The sequence below is a fragment of the Syngnathoides biaculeatus genome, chromosome 14, assembly GCF_019802595.1.
Source record: "Syngnathoides biaculeatus isolate LvHL_M chromosome 14, ASM1980259v1, whole genome shotgun sequence".
NCBI classification, from domain to species: domain Eukaryota; kingdom Metazoa; phylum Chordata; class Actinopteri; order Syngnathiformes; family Syngnathidae; genus Syngnathoides; species Syngnathoides biaculeatus.
The window spans coordinates 17,082,501-17,104,923 of record NC_084653.1 but is presented as its reverse complement, the minus strand read 5'-3'; the positions used below and the strand labels follow the sequence as shown (position 1 = coordinate 17,104,923).

At 40.9% G+C, this 22,423-nt stretch overlaps 4 protein-coding genes across 4 annotated transcripts in view; 3 read left to right on the top strand and 1 right to left on the bottom strand.

Annotated features, from left to right (window-relative positions):
- lrrfip1a (leucine rich repeat (in FLII) interacting protein 1a) overlaps positions 1–3,727 on the top strand; it is a 43,388-nt gene extending 39,661 nt beyond the window's left edge. Inside the window, exons 19-22 of the mRNA XM_061841391.1 lie at positions 1,139–1,259; positions 1,330–1,409; positions 1,505–1,609; positions 3,395–3,727. Coding sequence (XP_061697375.1) covers positions 1,139–1,259; positions 1,330–1,409; positions 1,505–1,609; positions 3,395–3,502 — 414 coding nt within the window. The 3' untranslated portion in view covers positions 3,503–3,727. The remainder of the gene's footprint in view (positions 1–1,138; positions 1,260–1,329; positions 1,410–1,504; positions 1,610–3,394) is intronic.
- Positions 3,728–5,553: 1,826 nt separating this feature from the next.
- tyw5 (tRNA-yW synthesizing protein 5) lies at positions 5,554–9,655 on the bottom strand. The gene is made up of 8 exons (XM_061841393.1): positions 9,504–9,655; positions 8,734–8,888; positions 8,562–8,631; positions 8,449–8,493; positions 7,851–7,988; positions 7,682–7,769; positions 6,417–6,533; positions 5,554–6,233 (listed from the first exon to the last, which is right to left on the bottom strand). The coding sequence occupies exons 1-8, from the start codon at positions 9,582–9,584 to the stop codon at positions 5,980–5,982; spliced, it is 948 nt and encodes a 315-aa protein (XP_061697377.1). The 5' UTR covers positions 9,585–9,655; the 3' UTR covers positions 5,554–5,979.
- A 187-nt stretch (positions 9,656–9,842) lies between these two features.
- Positions 9,843–13,895, top strand: maip1 (matrix AAA peptidase interacting protein 1). The gene is made up of 5 exons (XM_061841395.1): positions 9,843–10,329; positions 10,678–10,749; positions 11,223–11,349; positions 11,521–11,671; positions 12,168–13,895. The coding sequence occupies exons 1-5, from the start codon at positions 10,012–10,014 to the stop codon at positions 12,244–12,246; spliced, it is 747 nt and encodes a 248-aa protein (XP_061697379.1). The 5' UTR covers positions 9,843–10,011; the 3' UTR covers positions 12,247–13,895.
- A 1,139-nt stretch (positions 13,896–15,034) lies between these two features.
- stat4 (signal transducer and activator of transcription 4) overlaps positions 15,035–22,423 on the top strand; it is a 31,969-nt gene continuing 24,580 nt past the window's right edge. Inside the window, exons 1-10 of the mRNA XM_061842262.1 lie at positions 15,035–15,591; positions 15,660–15,807; positions 16,790–16,925; positions 20,430–20,528; positions 21,071–21,163; positions 21,227–21,305; positions 21,386–21,471; positions 21,603–21,754; positions 22,041–22,199; positions 22,278–22,370. Coding sequence (XP_061698246.1) covers positions 15,680–15,807; positions 16,790–16,925; positions 20,430–20,528; positions 21,071–21,163; positions 21,227–21,305; positions 21,386–21,471; positions 21,603–21,754; positions 22,041–22,199; positions 22,278–22,370 — 1,025 coding nt within the window. The 5' untranslated portion in view covers positions 15,035–15,591; positions 15,660–15,679. The remainder of the gene's footprint in view (positions 15,592–15,659; positions 15,808–16,789; positions 16,926–20,429; positions 20,529–21,070; positions 21,164–21,226; positions 21,306–21,385; positions 21,472–21,602; positions 21,755–22,040; positions 22,200–22,277; positions 22,371–22,423) is intronic.

Genomic DNA, 22,423 nt, shown 5'->3' with positions numbered 1-22,423 from the left:
GGGAAACATTGAACCGGAGGAGAATGTTTACAATACCCGAGACCTGTTGTGCTGTTGGTTGTCACAACAGACGAGACAGGAATTATTGTCAAATTCCCAAAAAGTATTTATAATGCCAAGTTGCCTCATTTGAGAACAATGCATGTTTAAAAAAAAAAGGAAAGTGTGGCTGCAATCGCTTCCGTGTACGTTCCCTGGAAATGACTGCGTCCTCTTTTTTTTCTTTTTTTTTCAATCATAGTTAATGAATGAGTTTGTGTAAAACCAATGGTCATTTATTTAAATATTGGCATTTGTATTGAACACGAGCGGAAAAGATCAATGGATTCCAGCAAAAGTGTCGCTGAACACACTTCCGCATTCACAGGCCGTCAAAACTGTCACTATGTGGGATTTATTCCTGATGAGAACAGATCCAGCAACAAAGTATTCGTATGCGTCCAGACATTTCTATGCTTTCAAACTTTTCCGTGTAAATCTCGGCGACTTACTCAGGAGATACATGTGTAGATCCAGTTGTCCAAGACAAGCGCAAGCTGGTTAATAGTCCAATTTCTTATTGGCGAAAACATCGTTTCTTTCCACATACCGTCATTTATTTTCACCTTCTAAATGTCTGACGGTATCTGACAAGACTCTGGGCGTCGTGCTACAAGACATATTTCCGTGTCGTCTTCAACCGACTTAGCATCGAGCAATGCTTAGCTTGACCGGCAATATGGCAAGGTAAACAAAAGGCACGTGGATTTTATGACATAGGTGCACGAGCTCTATACACTAGAGACCAGAACAGAGCCCAGGAGGCGGGCCCATATCATAACTCCCCGACACAGCTCAAGAGTGAGCAGTTGTAATGACCACGACGGAGCTCCCCAGGTAGGGGGAAGAGGAGGACATAAGACCATGCTGTGCAAGTCAAAATAAAATTATCATTAAAAAAGTTGTTGATAACAAAGAGACAATTATTAACTATCACAAATTGTGCGGGGTGAAATTAGTAAAAGCTCAAAATTGCGCAAGTTAAAGTAAGACGGGTGTAAGTCTGCCGAAAATGCATTTTGAAATGTGGACGACTGTGAAACTGCTTTTTATCCATTTTAGTTGGTAGTTCTGAGCTTTCATGTTTTTGTGTTTTTAGATCAAGAAACTTAAGGCTCAAGTGGACCACAAGAGCCAGAAAAACGGCACAAATGGCAGCTTGAGCACAGAGGGGGAACTTTTGGAAAATGGGAATGATCCCAGCATCAATGACCTTCAGAGTAAGCGTCCACATTAATGTGCAGTATTGCTTTCTAAGGTTTAATATAATTTTGGTTTGTTTTTAATCAGGGGATTCCAGCAGGCAAATTAGCGATATGAAGTTCAAACTAGTGAAGGCAGAGCAAGACGTGACTGCATTGGAACAAAATGTAAGATGCCAAATGCTTTTTTTTTTTTTTTTTTAAAAAAAGTAATTATTGTGGCTTGGTTTCCAGCAATTAAAAAAAGAAATTTTGTTGTGCAGGTGAGCAGACTAGAGGGTCAGCTGAGCCGCTACAAGTCGGCGGCGGAGAATGCAGAAAAGGTGGAGGATGAGCTCAAAGCTGAAAAAAGGAAACTACAACGAGAGGTACGACGTCTTAGTCAACCCAGAGAACCACCTTTGCCAAATGTTGATAATTTCCTCTTACAAGTTTAAACCCTAAATAAAGCCCAAAATATGATGCCAAATTACTTTATCTTACATAAACCTAAACATTAAATGGCTTACAGATTTGATTTTTGAGAAATGTCACCTTTACAATCTGTAAAGATAATTACAGTGAACCCCAATTTAGTAAAAACCCACTAAAGATGGAAATATACTTATTAAAACATTTTTCAAAAGTATTCCTTAGCTAGTTCTCTTTCAGATTTCTTTAAGCTGTTGGTGACTCTCCATGTTGAGGTTTACTGTAAAACTGAAACAATCAAATACAATTAAATGCTGTATTTTTTTAACATCATAAACCCATGCATCCATCCATTTTCTTTGCCGCTTATCCTCACAATGGTCGCGGGGAGTGCCGGAGCCTATCCCAGCTGTCAAGGGGTAGGAGGCGGAGTACACCCTGAACTGGTTGCCAACCAATCGCAGGGCACATGGAGACAAACAGCCACACTCACAATCACACCTCGGGGCAATTTAGAGTGTACAAATGAATGTTGCATGTTTTTGGGATGTGGGAGGAAACCCACGCAGGCACGGGGAGAACATGCAAACTCCACACAGGCGGTGCCGGGATTGAACCCGGGTCCTCAGAACTGTGAGGCCAACGCGTTCCCAGCTGATCCCCACCGTGCCGCCACATCATAAACCATCCATCTGTTTTCCGTATCGATTATCCTCACTAGGGTCGTGGACGTGCTGGAGCCTCCCCAGCTATCTTTGGGCAAAACCAGGGTACACGCTGAACTGGTCAGCAGCCAGTCGCAGGGCACATATAAACACACGTTAACATCATAATGTTCAACCAAATCACGTAATTTCATCAAGAGAAGTCTGTTCGCTTGATGATAGATAACGTGTGAAATGCCAAGATTATAAAAAAAACTGCTGCTACTTGAACACACAAGCAGCAAAAGTACATACAAACAGCATACAGCAATACTTGTGACATATATTCCTATTGCTCCGTGAGAACGATGAGTATTACTGGAGTGTTAGTTGGTGACCTTCTCTGCCCTTACCTCTTGCTCTAAATTACCGTAATTTCCGGCCTAACACCCACGACTTTTTTCACACGCTTTCCACCCTGCGGTTTATGCGGTGATGCGGATAAATTGTGCATTTTTTCTAACGGCCGCAAGGGGGCACTCGAGCGGAAAAGGTAAGCGTGAGACCGAATATATGTGCCGAGGAAGTGACTTCTACCAGTCCGACCCTGTTAGCGCTGCGCTAGCGTGTTACTGCCGTGTCTCAGTGATTTTTACCAGTAGGTTTTTTTTTTTTTTTTTCTAAGCGTGGCGCTAGCGTTAAACTCTCTGTGTACCGTCTTTCTTTGTAAATATGTCGCGTTTCAATGTGGGCACTTGCGGCTTTTACACGGCTGCGGCCTATGCACCAAATGGTATTTCCTTTACAAATGTACTGGGTGAGGCTTATAACCAGGTGCGCTCTGTAGGCTGGGAATTACGGTATACAGAATCTCTTCCAGTAGTGCTCAGTCTTTAAACATTTAACATGTAACTACCTAATCTCTTCTGAAAATATAAAAAATATTGAATGAGGAGATGAATGTTTAAGGTGAATGTTGATATGTAGTATTAAAAATCTGTGAGATTGCAGGGTTAACAAGTGCGGAACAAACTAACCTGCTCGGCATTGACCCCCCCCCCCCCCCCCCCGCCCTCTTTCTTTCTTTGTCTGCCTTAGTTGCGGTCAGCACTGGACAAAGTGGACGAGCTGGAGTCCAACAACTGTCACCTCAATAAGCGACTGGAGAAGATGAAGTCCAGCCGCGGGATGGCGCAAACTCCGTAAGGAATATCATCTTTTTCAAGCTAGCTGTGTGCCATCTCTTTCTGTGCGCTATAAAATCAGGAAGCTGTTTTTGAGCTTAGCCGCGACATGAAGGACAATGCCGGCGAGTCGGTCACCTGTCGGATGTTCTCCTTGCCTTTTATTCACTGTAGCGTCTGTCTACTTGTTTTTTCTTAGTGTGAATGAGTGTGTGCTTTGTTTTTGTAAATTAAAGTGGACATTTCAGGGGTTTCTTTTTTTTTTTTTTTTGCGCTCACTGCATTTCAATGCCAAACTATTTAGATGATACTGAAGAAATGTGACAACTGGGACTCAAAAGAAAGCAGTGAAGACGTCAAAGACACTGGGGGAGATTCTGATTCACTGTTTACACACAAAAAAAAGCTTTAATTATGAACATGTCATCCAAACAAGAGTTACCTTTGTGCAATAAAGTGTCAAAACTTGTGCTGCAATTTTGCTAGTCTCACCTGTGACTATTAGCGCCTGAGAAGTCACTGTCTTCTGATGAAGGAATGTCCTTTTTTTGCGGGGGGAGGGGGGGTTGGTCTCATCATGCCTGAAATTTGCTCAGTTGCATCCTGTGTGAAACTGGGGGGCGGTGTCTTGAACAGAAGATTCACATCAGCACGAAATTGGATCTCTGTCATAACAGGAGCGCCCTCTGCTGGTAATGGACTAGTAAGTGAAAGGTCAACCTTTGCATAGTCTAGTTATCGCTGATGTTTAATAAAAAAATAGATAGCGCATTCATATCTAGCGGTGTGTCGATTGGTTGAAGCAAGTTGGCCGCCATCTTGGTACTCCCAAAACGTGTGGAGGAGATGGTTTACTGGTTGGATTATGCCAGCGTTTTCTCAATTTGGTATGCAGAATTAAAACTGGTCGTGTGAGCTTGACATTTTTTTCCGTTCTAGTAACATGAAGGATTTTTAATTCGACTTGGTAACCAAAAAAAAAAAAAAAAAAAAGGTAAGGATTTTTAATTTGACTTAACCAAAAAAAAAAAAAAGGCTAAGTGCAAAGCAAAGACAAACACTGTGACTACCAAGAAACCTTGAATATTACCGAGGGCCCAATTTCCGTGACATTCCCAAAATACGCTGTGAAGCACTATAATCATAACATAGCAAAAAAACTAAGCATTTTTTGTCATAAAAACATTCCAGTTAAGTCAAAATTAGTTGCAACGTAAAAATTGTGCCAAACATATATATGCGTTCATCTGAGATGATACGCTGTGGCGACCCCGAAAGGGACAAGCCGAAAGGAAAACAACAACAACAAGTTGCAATGGGAAAATACATGCTAAACGCACCGTTCATTTGTTGTCTCTGCGAGGTCCTATAGATGGGGTTTCCAATTCCGCCATCTTGTGTGTCATAGAGGTCAAAGAGCACAGGTGATAGGTGAAAAGTTGTTTTTTTCTCATTAATTTTATCAGATTGGTCTGAGGGTGATGGTGTCATCATTGGAAACCTATCCATTTCAGACAGAAAATTTCAACTTGTTTCCTTGCATTTGAAAATCAGATTCAATTTGCAGAGTTATGAATTAAAAATTTCACAGAAAATGTGTTTTCTTGCTTATCCACTGATGAAGTTTGGGAAAATATTGACATCGCTTTTTTGCAAAAAAAACGTCGGCCTCCAAAAGGTGAAGCAGAAAGTGAACAACAACCGTAAAAACTTTGTTCAAGTGAATTAAGAAGAATTAAGATATGAATTAGAAAATTAAAAAAAAACATCTACCAACAAACTTTAGCAGTGTGAAAGTAAATCTTTCAAACTTACCTGTGGAATGTTTTCTCACAGCCACGAAACTGACTGCACAGGTCGGCATGGTTGCTTAGGGAGTATCAAGATGACGGATGCCGATTTCCGTTTTGGTGGCCAATGAGCCATCAAGTCTTTTTTTTTTTAGATCAGTCATAACTTTTTTTAAACAGTACTGTACTCGGTTGTGTATAGTTTAGTTGCATTCAACTTTTAGGTGCATTACTGAATCCTTTACAACCTATTTTCTAATATTTATGGCCATGAAAAAGTGGATTTCATTGCTGCTTTTTATTTTTATTCACATTGAAATCACATTTAGTGATACCGTATTCCAAAGATAATTTAGCCGCACAGCACGCGCCTAAAACCTCCACCATAAGTTTAGCACCTTAAAACTGCCTCAGTGACATCTTCATGGAACATTACAAATAAGATCACCAGTATTACCGTTTTCTGGAAACTTTTGTGGACATATTTGTTATAACAGGACAAAATGTCTCAAAAGAGCCAATTCAGAAATGGAACAGGAAGTCGCTCATTTGGGCTTGAAGGCATTTTGGGTGAATCCCAGAGTTCGTTCTTTGTTGTGGGGAAGAAAACAAAAACCTGCCACAGAAACATTTTTTTAGCCTTCAACACTACCAAAGTCTCAATCCCACTTTGTCAAGGTCAAAATCCATTTGAGGCCACCTGTCAGTTTCATTGACACTCAGAGAACGTTCGGTCCTGGATTCGCTGAATCATGCGGCGACCGTAAAAGTCTCGGTAGTCGGTTGGCAGTTCGTCGAGACAGCGCAGCGCCCTCTCCAGGCCTTGGAGGGCTCGGCTGGCGGCAACGGGGTCTTTGTTGCCGTACGCGTCCTTTTTGTCGTAGCTGTCGGCAGGTAGCTGGCGCCAGAACACGTTGACACCCACGCCGAACTGTAGCGCCAGGGTGTTGTGGAACCACAGGGCTGCCAAAGAATACGCAACAATTTTTACTGCTGCTTTTGGTTGGCCGGCAGCCAGGCCAGGATGGACCTGCCCGCGTCTTGCCACAAAGTCTGCTAAACGAGGCTCCAGCTCACACGCGACCCCGATTAGCGACCACAATCGCTACAGAAAATGGATGGAAATAAAAAGTTTTACGGTCTTACCGGGAATAAAGAGCAGATCTCCCGGCTCCAGCACGCACTCGTATCTCGCTGCCTTCACAAACTCTGGATACGAGTTCATGTCCGGTGAGTCAATCTCCAGGACCTCAGATTTGTCACCTAACGGATCAGAACCAAGAAAACATCAGATTGTATGGGGAAAAATAAAATAAAAGTAAACTTGACTGAGGAAGTAAGTTCTTTTAAACTCACATGATCATCTAGTAATCGTAATTTACAGTGCCTTGTGAAAGTATTCGGCACGCTTGAACTTTTCAACCTTTTGCCACATTTCAGGCTTCAAATATAAAGATATAAAATTAAGATTTTTTTTTTTTAGTCAAGAATCAAAAGGTTTAGAGGGACGGCCAGGTCTTGGTAGATTTGCAGGTTCAGGGTCACAGAGCAGGTGCATCTGTACGGAGACTTGATTACACAAAGTTGGATTCTATTTATCGGTCAACATCGCATCATTCAGACATCGTCACTGAACTTCTGGAGTGAGTTTGCTGCACTGAAAGGGGCCGAATAATATTGCACGCCCCACTTTTCAGGTTTTTGTTTGCTTAAAAAAAAGTTTAAAGTATCCAATAAATTTTGTTCCCCTTCACGGTTGTGTCCCACTTGGTGATTCCTGACAAAAATATATATATATTTTATATTTTTGTTTGAAGCCTGAAATGCGGCGAAAGGTTGAAAAGTTCAAGGGGGCCGAATACTTTCGCAATTCGCTGTATATTTTAGCGTAATTCTGACTGCCGTGAGCATCGTTTGAAGATGAGTAAAGTTTAAAAAAAAAAAAAAAGGAACCCTTGCAGATGGGAATGTACCGTATTTTCTGCACTATAAAGCAGTTAAGTCTTTCATTTTCTCAAAAGCCTCCTTATATATGGATCAATATTGAGCCTTTAGTGCAACTCCATCTAATAGATGCATAATGTAACCCCAAGCCTCACTGTCGCGTCTATTCTATGCGCCTTATAATCCGATGCGCTTGACATATGAAAAAAGTCTTAAAATGGGCCATTCATTGAAGGTGCGCCTTATAGTGCGGAAAATACGGTAATCTTGTTTTGTGCGAATGTCTGTGTCATAACAAAATGTTTCTTTCATTTTGAATATGCCACCTTTCAATTAAATGTATTGAACTTTACGTTCAATACAACTGAACTGGGCTTACTGATTCTTTTTCGCACCATTAACGTGAGCCTGTCTCCAATACTTTAAGAATCGCTGACATATAGCAAAGGAAATCACATTGTACTTGCCTGTCAAGTATAGGTGCAATGCATCCTGGGGACTGTAAAGGACCACTCGCTTCCTCCCCGTCACCTGAGCCAGAAGGTTATCCATCACCTGGAAAGTTGGATGCTTGAGACTTGAGAGAGTCCGGATAAGAACAGGACAGGTTGTTTCCCACCTGGCTGCCGCACTCACGTCGTAGTGCGTCCAAAGCTGTAGACGGCAGGAGCTGATCCGGAACACGCTGGAGAAGAACTGATCGGGCTCAAAGAAATCCGGGATGTGAAAGTCCTCTGCGAGCTCAGGGAACTGCTTGCACAAATCAGCAGGTTCCTGAAGGTGGGGGAGGACAATAACCATCACATTACATGACCGATGAGGTGTGAAACCTCTTCTAGGATCACCAGAACAGTCCAGTGGCAATAATTTCAATGCCCCGAGAATGAAATGACCTGGATAAATGAGCATATTCATGGATGAAAAGTCCTTTTTAAAGATACACGATAATTTACAGTTCAACTGTAGTTCCAATACATTGAGTTTTTTACATCTTGGTCAAAAAATAAATTCAAATTCAAATGCTGATTCTACATTATTTGTGCAAACGGACGATCAGAGGTGTTCAAAAATTAAGAGTGCAAACATTGATGAATCAAAGATTTGTGCCTCAAACGTGTACAGACGATTTAAACACAAATGTGTGCATATGCACGGTGAGTGAATGAAGCCATTGTCTCCGCCTCCCAGTTGAAAAGATCATACATCAAAGATAAAAACAATTTTTTTTGTGTACCTTTCGGACATCTTCTCCAAGGGAACGAAGGTAATAGCTCTCGTGCTGGAATGAGACTTCAGATTTGAGCTAGCGTAGTGATGACCACATGGAGCACATCGATCCAGATGTACCTCGCACAAGAAGAAGTCGGCGTGTTTCTCCTCAGAGGTCCTCTTCACAAACTCATCGAATGGAAGAGTCCTGTCACCCACCGCAAGGCACGTTGACCACGTTCAAGTATTGTCTTTGTACTACTGTCTTGTGTTTTTTTTTTTTTTGTTAGGAAACAACATGAAAGCACACCTGTACACAAAGTTCTTTTGAAGAAAGTTCATCTGCGGCACACTGGAGACGTGGATTTTCACTTCTTTGGCGCCTCCTTTCTGGGCAAGATAGTCCACGGTCCACTTGTCCACACAGGGACCCAGACACACGCCTCTTAGCACGGCCGGTTTACGCTGGGGGGAGGGAAAAAAAAAAAAAACTTTAAATGAATAGAATGCTAACAACGCGTGAATCCATATTGTTAACTACAGAATATCTTGTGCCTCAGTAAATGTGCTAAATTGCTAAAAAAATGCACACAGGTAAGGCGTTAAGATGCTAAAAAAAAAAATGACCGGTGCCAGTCAAATGTGTTACTTTGATTAAACACAAACGATAAACAGTCTGCTTTCAGATATTTACTATTTGAAATTCTGACACTAACAATTTTTAGTTAAACAATGGCTTTAAAAAGTCACTGACGAAAATTGTTGCCACGTAATTTGATCATCTTTAGTCTCTCACACAACATAAAGCAACCTGAGTACTGAAAGTGCTCAGATAAATATTATGAATTACATGTGATCCAGCAACAGTTGATGTGCTAAAATTGCAACCTTTTTACGAAAAGAAGTTATATTAATAGACGATCATGAGCATTTTGCATCATAGTCGGCTCAAAGTTGCCCCAAATGCTGTCAGTTTCCAAGCCATCATACACATATAGCAACAGCTGCTAACATCATGCTAACAGTGGTTGTTCAAGCAGGCCCATAATAATAATAAGGAAAGAAGTTGAACATTTTTACCGCTGGATATATATTTCGTAGAAACACATCCCTGTTAACCTCTGTAAATACGGGAACGGGTATTTTCTTTTGGGTTTCCATTTGAACATAAATTGTATAATAAGTGGCATGTAGTGTTTTGTGTCACATTCAAAATCTTCCGTTAGAAACAACGCTTTTAGCAGATGTGCTAAGTAGTGTGCCCTAAAGTCTCGATTCATCCGTAAATATATTAATTCTAGCTATTTATTGAAAGATAATTTTTCTCAAATATTTACTTGCCAATAAAGCCGAAGTTGAAATACAATGTCAGATTCGGGATGTGTTTTTTTTTTTTCAAATAACAAGACAAGTTCCTGTGCGTCAAGGCAGACTAAATTGTGAACCATAATCTGAAATAATCAACACTGACACAAATTAAATTCAGATATTTTAATATATGTTTAAACGTGCGTTATCTACTGATAAAGCCAGTTTACAAACTAATCGGATGATACAAATTGACGGACCGGAAATCATTTGAGAAAAGATGGCGCTCTTCATCCTGAGAAGTTGTAGATTGCCATTGTTACGGGGCTTTAGTCGCATTACAAAACACGAAAACGTCTGCCCAAAGTGGTGTATAAAATCCCATTTAAGTGTCCTACCGCCCGACGGGATCGGTGGGGCGGTGGGGGTGCAGGCGTACAGCTCCGATCGCGGTAACCACAAACCCCATCAGAAGGTGGTGGTGGTCGGTATTCCCAACCCGTTTATCTGGATCAGGACGCGGGTCTACTACTTCCTCATCAGAACTTATTTTGATTCAGAGTTCAACATCGGGGAGTTCACTGAAGGTGCTAAACAGGTTAGTACAATGTTATTAAATGTACTCAAGAGTCCGGACCGCATCTTTCCGTGTTTACAAACCTTTTCACGATTACGTCACGCAATACTTCCGGACGGTGAAGGCTCGAATTTTTCTCCGATTGCATAATTACTAAACTAACATTTCTATGAGGGCGGAAAACAGCAAACTTAGTTGAATGATGATGTTAGACTTCTGTAAGGTGTTCAATGAGAGTCGTAAGGAAGATATCTTTGGTAAATGGGTTCCAAGAGAAAACTGAACCTGGACGTACCCTGCAGGTGGTAAATGTTTGCAAAGGTCATGCCAAGGGTCATTATCATTTTGCTATCTTGTTTTTACTGACAGGCTTTCTTCCATGTTTCCAAGCTGCTCTCCCAGTGTCAGTTTGCAGCTCTGGAGGGTTTGGTGGCCAGTGACGTAAGTCCGCATCAACACTTTTTACAACCCTACATACACTCCCCGTATGACAGCTCAGCAAAAACAAAACTTAGTTGGAATGTCAGACCTGAAGAGGCAGCAGATGGCTGAAGGGTTAACTGCCAAATCCATTTTTTGATTGATACAATACAATTTTTTCAAACTTTTAAGGAAAGCATCACCGAAAACCACTTGTGTTTTCACAATATCAGACCCGAGATGGCGGCAGGAAGGTGTGGGTTCACGGCTTGGTCTTGTTTGATGCCTCCTGACCAATACAAAATCATTTTTACCCCATTGTGTTTCAAATTTCAGATATTACTGTAAGCGCTACATTGCAAGAACACTGTTGATTTAGAACCTTATCAGACGTGTTGGGGTGGCAGGTTGTTTGAGAAGTATGAAGTCTTGGTTTGTATCATTTATTTCTTCTTCAGACTCTCAAAATTGTCTTTCTACATTTTTTGGGTTAGTTAATCGGAAAGCTGGAGGAGAAGTGCAGCCTTCTCCCACCGAGCCACAAGATGGCGCTGTCCGCCCTGCCGGATGAGCTCATGTACACCACGCCTGGGGACGTGGGAATCTACTACGACGACAAGGGTCAGCCCGTAAACCAATCGAATCCTGTCGTGAGGCAATACTTTGTTTTTAGCTTTAAATTCAGGTTTTGATAACCTCGACTTAAAAATAAAATCCTCTCTCGACTCTGCATTGTTCATGATTTGAAATACTGTCATGTCATTTGTGTTATTTTGCCGTGTTGTCCACCAGGTAGAAGGTTTGTGAGTATTTTGATGCGTTTCTGGTACCTGACCAGCGCGCATCTTCCCGACGAACCTGTGGAGGGAACTCGTATCTTCCAGGTGGCCATCGGCGGAGAGGGCGAGGCCGAGAGCAAGAGGCTGCTAACCGCGAACTACGAGTGAGTGTCAACAACGGGAACACATGTTCGTTCCACACCCGCCATCAATGAGTTCAAGTTTTACATATGTTAGCATCCGACAACATAAAGCAGTTTTACCACTCCCATATTTTAACAGAAATGATCGTGTTATATAATTATATAATCTTACAGACAAATGCTATTTTTAACACACAGCAGCAACATATACAAACCATTAGGTTATACTGACAGGCATATATTCTCTTCTTTGTGCAAATAACAGCTATTACTTTATTATTTTATTTTATTAGTTTAGTTGAGGACCATCTAGGCCTGTTTTTCTTACTCTTAATGATGATGCATCTCTTCCAGTAGAGGTCAGTGTTTCCCAACATGTATACACAAACAAAAAAAAAGCTATACAGGAGAAACAAACAATGAGCTGCGATATTGCTAGGGTTCACTGTTTATTATCTCCCTTTTTCGACTTTGTACTGTTATTTTTCATTTTTCTTCCTCCTTTGTATGATTACAGATTTCAAAGGGAGTTTACCAAAGGGGTTGTGCCGGACTGGACCATTACGCGGATAGAGCACTCCAAGATTTTAGATTGAGGCACAATGAAAGAAAATCCTCTGGAAGTTCCTGGAGGAAAAAAAAAACAAAACTGAACTGTATATTGAATGAATTCAAAACATGCTGCGTACCGTCTGCAGGGTTTCAGAACCATGTCATGTATGTTCTACAATGATTTGTAGATGTAGTTCACATTTCCACTCATAAAGTGATACTTTTAATTTAACCTTTAAGAAATGTATAGGTGTGTGTGTGTCTTGCACATAGTCAATTTTGTTGACCCATCTGAAAAAAAAAAAAAAAAAATCGGATAATATTGATGTTTTTAATACTTGTTCTGAAAGTCTGTGTGTATGTCATTTCAATTTCTACTTGTAAAATTATCGCCTTGATATAGCCATTGTGAAATGTTAAGACTCCCGTAATTCCCGGCCTACAGAGCACACCTTCTTACAAGCCTCACCGAGTACATTTGTAAAGGAAATACCATTTGGTACATACATACGGCGCAGCTGTGTAAATGCCACAAGTGCCCAAGTTGAAACACGAGATATTTACAAAGACCGTACACAGAAAGAGTTTAACAGTAGCGCCTATCTAATGCTAACAGGACCGGTTAAAATAAAACTTACCGGTAAATATCACTGGGACATGCCAGTATCACAGCAGCAACTTGCTAGCACAGTGCTAACAGGGCCGGTAAAAGTCACTTCCTCGACACATATATTCCACTGGTCTCATTCTTACCTTTTCTGCTCGAGTACGCCGTTGCGGCCGTTAGAGAAAAATGCACAAATTAGCTGCAGAAACCGCAGGGTTGAAAGCATGTGAAAAAAGTTGCGGCTTGTACGCCGGAAATTACTGTAGTTGGTCTTGACAACTTGGAGATTGACCTACGGTTATGTTTTCAGCTACGTTTGATGAGATTTACATTTTAAACGCGTGTTCTAGAAGGCTTTTTAGTTGTTGCGTGATTCTGTTGATGAATCACGTGAATGACTGAAGTTAGTGGTCTCACTGAAAAGACGGCAAGCTTTTAGGATTCAATTGAATCTTGAGAGTCAGGGTTGCAAAGTCTCAAAACATTGTGGACTCCGATGATTCCAATAAAAGTGGACTCAGTTGATTCAGTTAAAACACGCCTACTGACTCAAGAGACTGTTAACCCAAAACACAGGGAACTGGGATGATTCAAATGACTGAGTCAACTCATCGTAAAAATCTGAATTATTTCTTCATGGTGCAATTGATGCTTCTTGTAGAATCAGATGACTGACCGACCGAGTTAGGCAGCTCACCAGGAAACTTCAAAGTTCCGGCCAATGTTGAACACTTAGATGATTCAATTGAACCAGACAACTCGGCTAACTGGCTGTAAATGTAGGGTTTCAAATCACAGTAAATAACTGGTGAAACAGGTTTGCTCGCAGATATGGTATTTACATGAGCTATGATGATAATCATTCTTTGTCATAGTGGTTTATTGACACACTGCACAATTTAAATGTTTCTAAGCGAACGTAAGCGGATGACTCACTACCCACAAAAGCAAAGACCTGCAAAGCAACTCACTCAGACGCTAACACCCACTATGACAAAAGGTAAATGTGGGAAACGGGCACCCACGGCATCACTTTTAAGCAGGTTATAATGTTTGTTTGTTTTTGTATATTCATGACATGCAGTGCTGGGATAATTTGTAAGCGTAAGCATATCTAATAATTATCTTAAAAGTGACATGTTTAATGCCTATCTGTGTTGCAAACATTTGTGTGTGAGAGAGAGAGAAAGCAATTAACTGCATTTTTTTTTTTTTTTTTTGCTTAATTGGAGTCTTTTTAGTCCATTATGGAAAAATATCAGCAATAGGTTTCCCACACCCACTACAGTGATATTACCCACTGATTTAAAAAAAAAAAAAAATCTATATATATATATATATATATATATATATATATATATATATATAATATATATATATATATATATATAGGCCACGAAAACTGAAGTCGCAATCCGCCATCTTGATACTCCCAAAACAACCATACCGGTCTGTGCAGTGACAGTTTCGTGGCTGTGAAAAAACATTCCACAGGTGAGTGACAAATATTTACTTTGACACTGTTAAAGTTTGTTTGTAAAGGGTTTTTTATTTTTTGATGATCTAAATTCACTTGAGCAAAGTTTTGTTTACGGGTGTTGTTGTTCACTGTTCAATCTCTACTTCACCTTTACAGGCCGACGGTTTTTTTTTTTTTTTTTTGCGAAAAAGCCATGTCAATATTTTCCCAAACTTCATCAGTGGATAAGCAAGAAAACATTTTCTGTGACATTTTTGATGAATTTCATAATACAGAACTCTGCAAATTGAATTTGATTTTCAAATGTGAGGAAACAGGCTTAAATTTTCTGTCTGAAATAGGACCTTGGAGAGACAACAAATGAACAATGTGTTTAGCATGTATTTTCCCATTGTGAGTCCTTATTTCCAAAATACATCTAACTGTTTGACTTAAAATTTATTGTTTTTATGACAAAAAAAATGTTTAGTTTTTTGCTATGTTATGATGATAGTGCTTCACGGCGTATTTTGGGAAAAGTTAACATGTCACGGAAATCGGGCCCTCGGTAATAAGCAAAGTTTCTTGGTAGTCTTTCCTTCGCACTTTACCTTTTTGGGTTTACCAAGCCGAATTAAAAATCCTTCATGTTAACAGAACTGAAAAAAAGGCAAGATCACACGATCAATTTTAATTCTACATGCCAAACTATGAGGAAAAAAAAATCCCGCCATAATCCAACCTGTAAATCATGTTCTCCACATGTTTTGGGAGTACCAAGATGGCGGCCAATCGCTTCAACCACTCGACATACCGCTCGATGTGTATGGGCTACCCATATGGAAGGAGACTTCAAATCCCATTTCAAATTCAAATACTATTAAAATTCTAATCCCAGGGGCACTCGTCTACTTCCATACATCCAGTCCGTTTTTTTAAGATCGGTGATATTACCACAAAACATCGTCATTGTCTAGAGTACCTGTGGGGGAAAACGCATGAGCGCCACCAACTGTACGGGAGGGCATTTGCGTAACCGTAGCCTCGTTTTCTATGCTTGAATTTTCTGACTACATTTATATGGTCTTCTGCCGTAACTACCGTGTTCTTTCGTTGTTCGAAAATAAATAAATACATTTTTAAAAAAAACTGTAAAACGTCGTCCTTGACCTGTTTACCAAAACCGTGCGAACATGGGCAGATTGGCAAGTTCTTCGAAATAAACAGCAGACTTCCTTAAATGAAGTGCACTGAAAGCGAAAGTATAAAAGAGGAACGTGCACATGGGAGCGAAGTTACTGCACTGACTGGAGAACACATCAGGTAATTGCGCGACAACTCGCTCGTTCTTACGATGAAGAGAAGGTGCAGAATTTAAAAATATTCCGCAGTTTTCGTCCAGGGGCGCAATATGAGCCAGTGGAGCCAAATTCAGCAGCTGGAGATGACACTCCTGGAGCATGTGGACTATTTGTATGATGACAATTTCCCAATGGACATCCGGCAGGGTCTGGCCAGCTGGATCGAGGCTCAGGATTGGTGAGTACGAGAAAAAAAAGAAGAAGCAGCTTTGTATTTATTTATTTATGTGTGTGGGAGGGGGAGGGGGGGTGTATTTAAAACAAAAGTATGTGTGTATATGTTCAAGGAAAAAGAGGTTCATGTCTTTGTCTTTGGGAAAAGTGTTTTGGGGGGGTCAGGGGAGTCATTTTTTATTATTTTTTTTTTAAAAAAGGATATTCATCAGGAATTTTTAAGAAAAATAGCTATACATGTAAAAGTAAAATCCACATATTTTCAAAAAAATGTACATATCTTCAAGAATAAGGTCATATATGTTGGACGGAAAAACAGTATGATTTTTAAAAACTATATTTTTTGGAAAAAATTAAATTTCAAGAAAATAAAATTGTTGTTTTAAAAATAATATTTCTTGGGAAAAAGATGTGTAAGTTTGGAAAGAAAAAAGTATTCCGTATGTTCAAGAAAAACCTTTATATGTTGGAAAACATTATTTTGGGGGGGAACGTATAAATGTATTTTTAAGAATAAAGTAAAGAATGGAAAGGTTTTTTCATATATCTATTTCCTGAGCAGCTTATCCTCACAAGGAGTCTATCCCAGGTATCATCGGGCAGGAGGTTGGGTACACCATGAACTGGTTACCTGGCAATGGCAAGGCACATTGAGACAAACAGCCGCACTCACAATCACTGCTAGGGGCAATTTTGAGTGTCCAATTAATGTTTTTGGGATGTGGAAGGAAACCGGAGTGCCCGGAGGAAACTCACGCCGGCGCAGGGAGAACATGCAAAAATCATACGGGGGCAGGCCGGGATTTGAACCCAGCTCCTTAAAACTGTGAGGCCAACGCTCTAGCCAAAGTTGTTTTATTTTACAAAAAGAAAAGAAAAGATCTCCCTCAGAAAAATGTACTTCCTTGGGAAAAGTTGTATAGTTTTGAGTGTATGCGTATTCCGCTTGAAAAAATATTATTCCCAATGTGGTATTTCTCTCTTAGGGACATGGCCGCTGACAACCAATCCATGGCCTCGGTGCTGTTCGCCAACCTGTTGTCCCAGCTGGAGGTGGCGCTGTCGCAGGAGCACAACTTCTTGCAAAGACACAACATGAAGCTCATACAGCAGCAATTACAGGTACGCGTGCCGCCTCCCTCAAATATTTGCACACCTCAGAGTATAAGGAATTTTTCAAGGCCACCTGTGTTGCTCTGATTATTTCTATAACTTCTTACGTTAAGTTCTCAGGAACACCAATTATATTCCTTGGTTAATTTGACAAAGGGCGAGTTTTAATTATGAATATGTGTCTGAAGTGTGTGTGTATGGTGGTGGTTGGGGGGCAGTCAACCCACTTCATTAATTGTCCAAAAGTGTTTGAAACTGGTTAAAAAAGCAAAATGTTCTCTTTTCTCAGAAATAGATGATGTTTGAAAACATCCAAATATTGCTTTTTTTTTTTGCATCGCTTCCCTCTTTAATGTTTAGGATCATCAAAGAAATGTAAATATCAATATCTGAACTGGAAATGGTGTTTTTAAATGTTGACTGAATTTATTAAGGAAGAAAACGTCTTCAAAGTTTCCTGGCCCTGTGTGAAAAAGTAATCACAGTAATCAAATCGTGAAATCAGTGAGGCTTTGACTTTTATTGGTCACAGCCAACCCTGATTATGTCCAGACCCGGTGGATCAAGAAATCCCTAAAACAGAACCTGGCAGAGAAAATCAAGTCAGAAAAAAGATCTAAAGAAGCTGCAACAAAATCACACAATCCAAATAAGTAAATAAAGTAATTGACATGCATCAGTCTGGAAAGGCTTGCAAAAGCTATTTATAGGGTTCAAGTGAACCATAGGGAGAGCCATCAACCTTAAATGGAGAAAGGAGTGGCCGGCCGACAAAGATTACCCCAAGGCAACGGCGATGTCTCATCCAGGAGGGCACAAAGGAACTCAGGACGCCTTCTGAAGAACTGCAGGCCTCTCTTGCCTCAGTTGAGGTCAGAGTTCATGACACAATAATCAGGGGCAAAAATGGCATCCATGACAGAGTTCCAATGAGGAAAAAAAAAGAAGATATCTCATTTCAGTTAAAAAAAAAAAACCAAAACATCCTACTAACAGTCAAATGGAGTTGTGGTAGTGTGATGGTCTTGGGCTGCTTTCTCGTTCAGGATCTTCACAATTTGCTGTGTGATTGGTGGAACCGTGAATCCTAACAAATGAAGGTATTGGAGCGGCCGAGTCAAAGTCCAGACTTGAATCCCATTGAAATCCAGCGGCATGTCCGTAAGGGGGCCATGACTTTTTCCACACAGGGCCAACTACAGTAACTTTGAATTTTTGTGCCTTCGTAAATTCAATCACTATTTAAAAACAACATTTATTTGATGATCTTAAACATTAAAGTGAGGAATTCATGCAAATACTTTCTCACAGCACTGGACTGCAAATGCAGTTTTTCACACAAACCGCAATCTATCTAAAAGCAACTAGAAACACCCATAAATCACAAGTTCCAATACTTTTGCTGACCTTAAAATGGTTGGCGTCAAGCATAAGGTGCTCTGTCGTGAGTTGTTTAACACTTTTAGATTTACAGTGAAGAAAATAAGTATTTGTACTTCTTCTTCTTCTTCTTCTTTGTACACCCTGCTATATTGCAAGTTCTCCCACTTAAAAAACTTGGAGGGGTCTGAAATTTTCATCGTAGTTGCATGTCCCCTGTGAGAGAGATGATCTAAAAAGAAAAATCCAGAAATCACAATGTATGATTTTTTTTTTTTAACGATTTGTGTGACACAGCTGCAAATAAGTATTTGAACACCAGTCTATCAGCTACAAAAATCCTACAAAAATCCACCTCCACTCCATGTATTATCCTGAATCAGATGCACCTGTGTGAGGTCGTTAGCTGCATAAAGACACCTGTCCACCCCATACAATCAGTAAGACTCAAACTTGTAACATGGGCAAGACCAAAGAGCTGTCCAAAGACACCCGAGAAAAAATTGTACAACTCCACACGGCTGCAAAGGGCGACGGAGAAATTGCCAAGCAGCATGTTGAAAAAAAGGTCCACTGTTGGCGCAATCATTAGAAAATGGAAGAAGCTAAACATGCCAGGCAATCTCTGTCGGATTGGATCCCCATGGAAGATATCACCTTGTGGGGTCTTAATGATCTTTAGAAAGCTGAGGAATCAGCCCAGGACTACACGACAGGACTTGGTCGATGACCTGAAAAGAGCTGGGACCACCGTTTCCAAGGTGACTGTTGGTAATACACTAAGACGTCATGGTTTGAAATCATGCAGGGCACAGAAGGTTTCCCTGCTTAAACCAGGCCCATCTTAAGTTTGCCAATGACCATTTGGATGATACAGAGGAGTCATGGGACAAGGTTTTGTGGTCAGATGAGATCAAAATGGAACTTTTTGGTCATAATTCCATTGAGCATGTTTGGAGGAAGACAAATGACGAGTTCCATCCCAAGAACACCATCCCTACTGTGAAGCATGGGGGTGGTACCATCATGCTTCGGGGGTGTTTTTCTGCACATGGGACAGGACGACTGGACTGTATTAAGGAGAGGATGACCGCAGCCATGTATTGTGAGATTTTGGGGAACAACCTCTTTCCCTCAGTCAGAGCATTGAAGATGGGTCGTGGCTGGGTCTTTCAAAATGACAATGACCCGAAGCACACAGCCAGGAAAACCAAGGAGTGGCTCCGTAAGAAGCATATCAAAGTTCTGGTGTGGGCTAGGCAGCCTCCAGACCTAAACCCAATAGACAATCTTTGGAGAGGGCTGAAACTCCATGTTTCTCAGTGACAGCCCAGAAACCTGTCTGATCTAAAGAAGATCTGTGTGCGCCAAAATCCTTCCTGCAGTGTGTGCAAACCTGGTGAACAACTACAGGAAAGATTTCAGATTTTTTTTTTTTTTTTTTAGATTATCTCTCTCGCAGTGGACATGCACCTACGATGAAAATTTCTGACCCATCCATGATTTATAAGTGGGGGAACCTGCAATATAGCAGTGCGTTCAAATACTTATTTTCTTCACTGTAAATGCCACAAACTGAAAGTTGGAAGCTGAACTTTTGTCTCATATTCATCTTTTGATCTGAAACCCAAATGTCTTCAGTGTACAACAAAAACAAAGGAAACAATTACCGTTCCAATACTTATTTTCCATTACTGTGTGTGTGTGTGTGTGTGTGTGTCTGAATGTGTGTGTTTAAAGGAGCTTATACAAAGTATTAAATAAATACCAGTTGGTGTGTTCAATACTTTTTCCCTGTGGGATTTCATATTATAATCTTGTTTTTTTTTTTAGTTTTGTTTTTTGTTTTTTAACATTTGAACACAGTTTGTCATGTTGACCTAGGAAGACAAAATAAAAAAAAAAACCAAGTAAGCAATTTAGTCATCTTCAAAACGTGAGTCACGTACTTCATTCAGATGAAAGAAAAAAGAAAATCCTTTCCAACCACAGAGGCTTTAGTGCTTATCTTAAAAGCGAGAATACATTCAAACCTAGGAAAGGAAGTTGACTTTCAGGTCTGCAGAAGTAATATACATTTTGCTCAAGTTGAGACGACCAGTTACATATCCTCTCTGATGTCTGATGCCGTAGGTGAAATATGCCAGTAACCCGGCGGCCATCGCCAGAGTGATCTCCACCTGCCTCAAAGAGGAGCGGCGGATCCTGACCAATGCGTGCATGCAGCAGCAGGTTTGTGTGTGGAAAGTCCCGAGCAAAATCACCTGACCTCAACCCTATTGAGAACCTTTGGGACCCACTCACAGGAAATACACAATTTAAACGCTTCCTTGTGACTTAGTAACAAGTTTGCGACATTTGTTTATCAAGCTACCCAAGCTTACAGCCATGCTACCCTGAGAAAGCCCGGAAGCTAAGTGGGTTTAGCCCTGGTTAGTACTTGGATGGGAGACCGCCTGGGAATACCAGGTGCGGTAAGCTTCTCTCCCTGTCTAGATGCAGATAGGTTGCGTCAGGAAGGGCATCCGGCGTAAAACTGTGTCAAACAAATGTGCGTTCATCTAAGATGACACACTGTGGGGACCCCTAACGGGACAAGCTGAAAGGAAAAGAAGAAGAAGAAGAAGTTTGTCAAGCTACCCAAACGATCAAGAATCATAGACATGGTATAAGCGCAACAGATGAGGGCATTGTCGAGGGAGATCGATGCGCGGTTGCCGAGGTTAACTTGATGTTTAAAGACGTTCGATCGGTTTAGCATTGTTTTCAAACAGGGTCGCACGGGGAAATCGCTGCAGAATTCAGTATGCCTTGAAAGGCAAATGAACATGGACCACAGAATCGGGACGATCCGGACAAGCGTGCAGGTACTCGATGCCATTCGTCGTCCATCTGTAAAAGCAAAGGTAAAACTGTAAAATTGTGCTCAGATGATGGACCAAGCAATCAAATACCTTGAGAACATGCAAGATGATTTTGATTTCCGCTACAAGACCCTCCAGTCTCGAGGTTAGGGTGTATACGCAAGAAAAGCACAAAAGCGTGACTTCCTACTGTGCTCATACGAAGGCGTGTTGATGTTTTCGCAGACCCATCAGAGAGGAACTCTGAGCTCATGAAACAGGAAGTAATAAGACTACAGGAAATACTCAACAGACTTGACTTTAAAAGAAAGGTATTTTGACCAGATGTACAACAACATCAGGTTTTTTTTTGTTTAAAAAAAAAAAAGGGTTAGAAAGTACTATTGCTCACGGCTGTTGTGTATTTAACCACAAGCTCATTCCGGTTCAACTCATTTGCCAGGAAATTTTGGACAAGATGGCCGTCGTCATCGAGGAGATCGATAAACTGATGAATTCTCAGCTTGACGCTGAGCTTCGGGACTGGAAACGGAAACAGCAAATGGCCGTCATCGGTAGTCCCGTGGTCACCACCCTAGACCATCTGCAGAATTGGTAAACAAGATGGCTGAGAGTGAAATTATATCAGCAGCATTGTTCCGGAACCGTTTTTTGGTTTTGGGGTAATTTGCCAACAAGTATTAAATAAAAATCCTGGGACAAACCTTTACAGATGGAAAGGAAAGGAGTCCATCAGTGGCAAGCAGTGGAAGGTCTTAGACTGGCCAAGTTGACCTCCAGACTTAAATCCTATCGAGCATGCATTTTTCCAGCAAATGAGGATACTGGAGAGAACTGCAAATGTAGCATCAGTGAACTTGTTTCTTCCTTCCCTGTTCAGGTTCACTCTGACAGCGCAGAGTCTGTTCCAGGTGAAGCGCCTACTGGACAAACTGGGGGAGCTGGTTTTGAAAGTCACTTACGAAAGCGACCCCATTCCCATCCAGAAACCTCAGATGGAGGAACGCGTTAAATACCTCATCTATCACATCATCAAGAGGTATGGGGAACTGTGAACTCGGAGGCATGAATTGTGGTTTAATTAATGATACGAGCTGTCGCTTTGGTCTGTCCTCAGATCATTTGTGGTGGAGAAACAGCCCTGCATGTCCACACACCCGCAGAAACCTCTTGTCATCAAGACTGGAGTGCAGTTCACAACTAAAGTCAGGTATATTGCCAGTTTGGTCTAACAAGGATAGCCGGGATTCAAACCTAGAACCT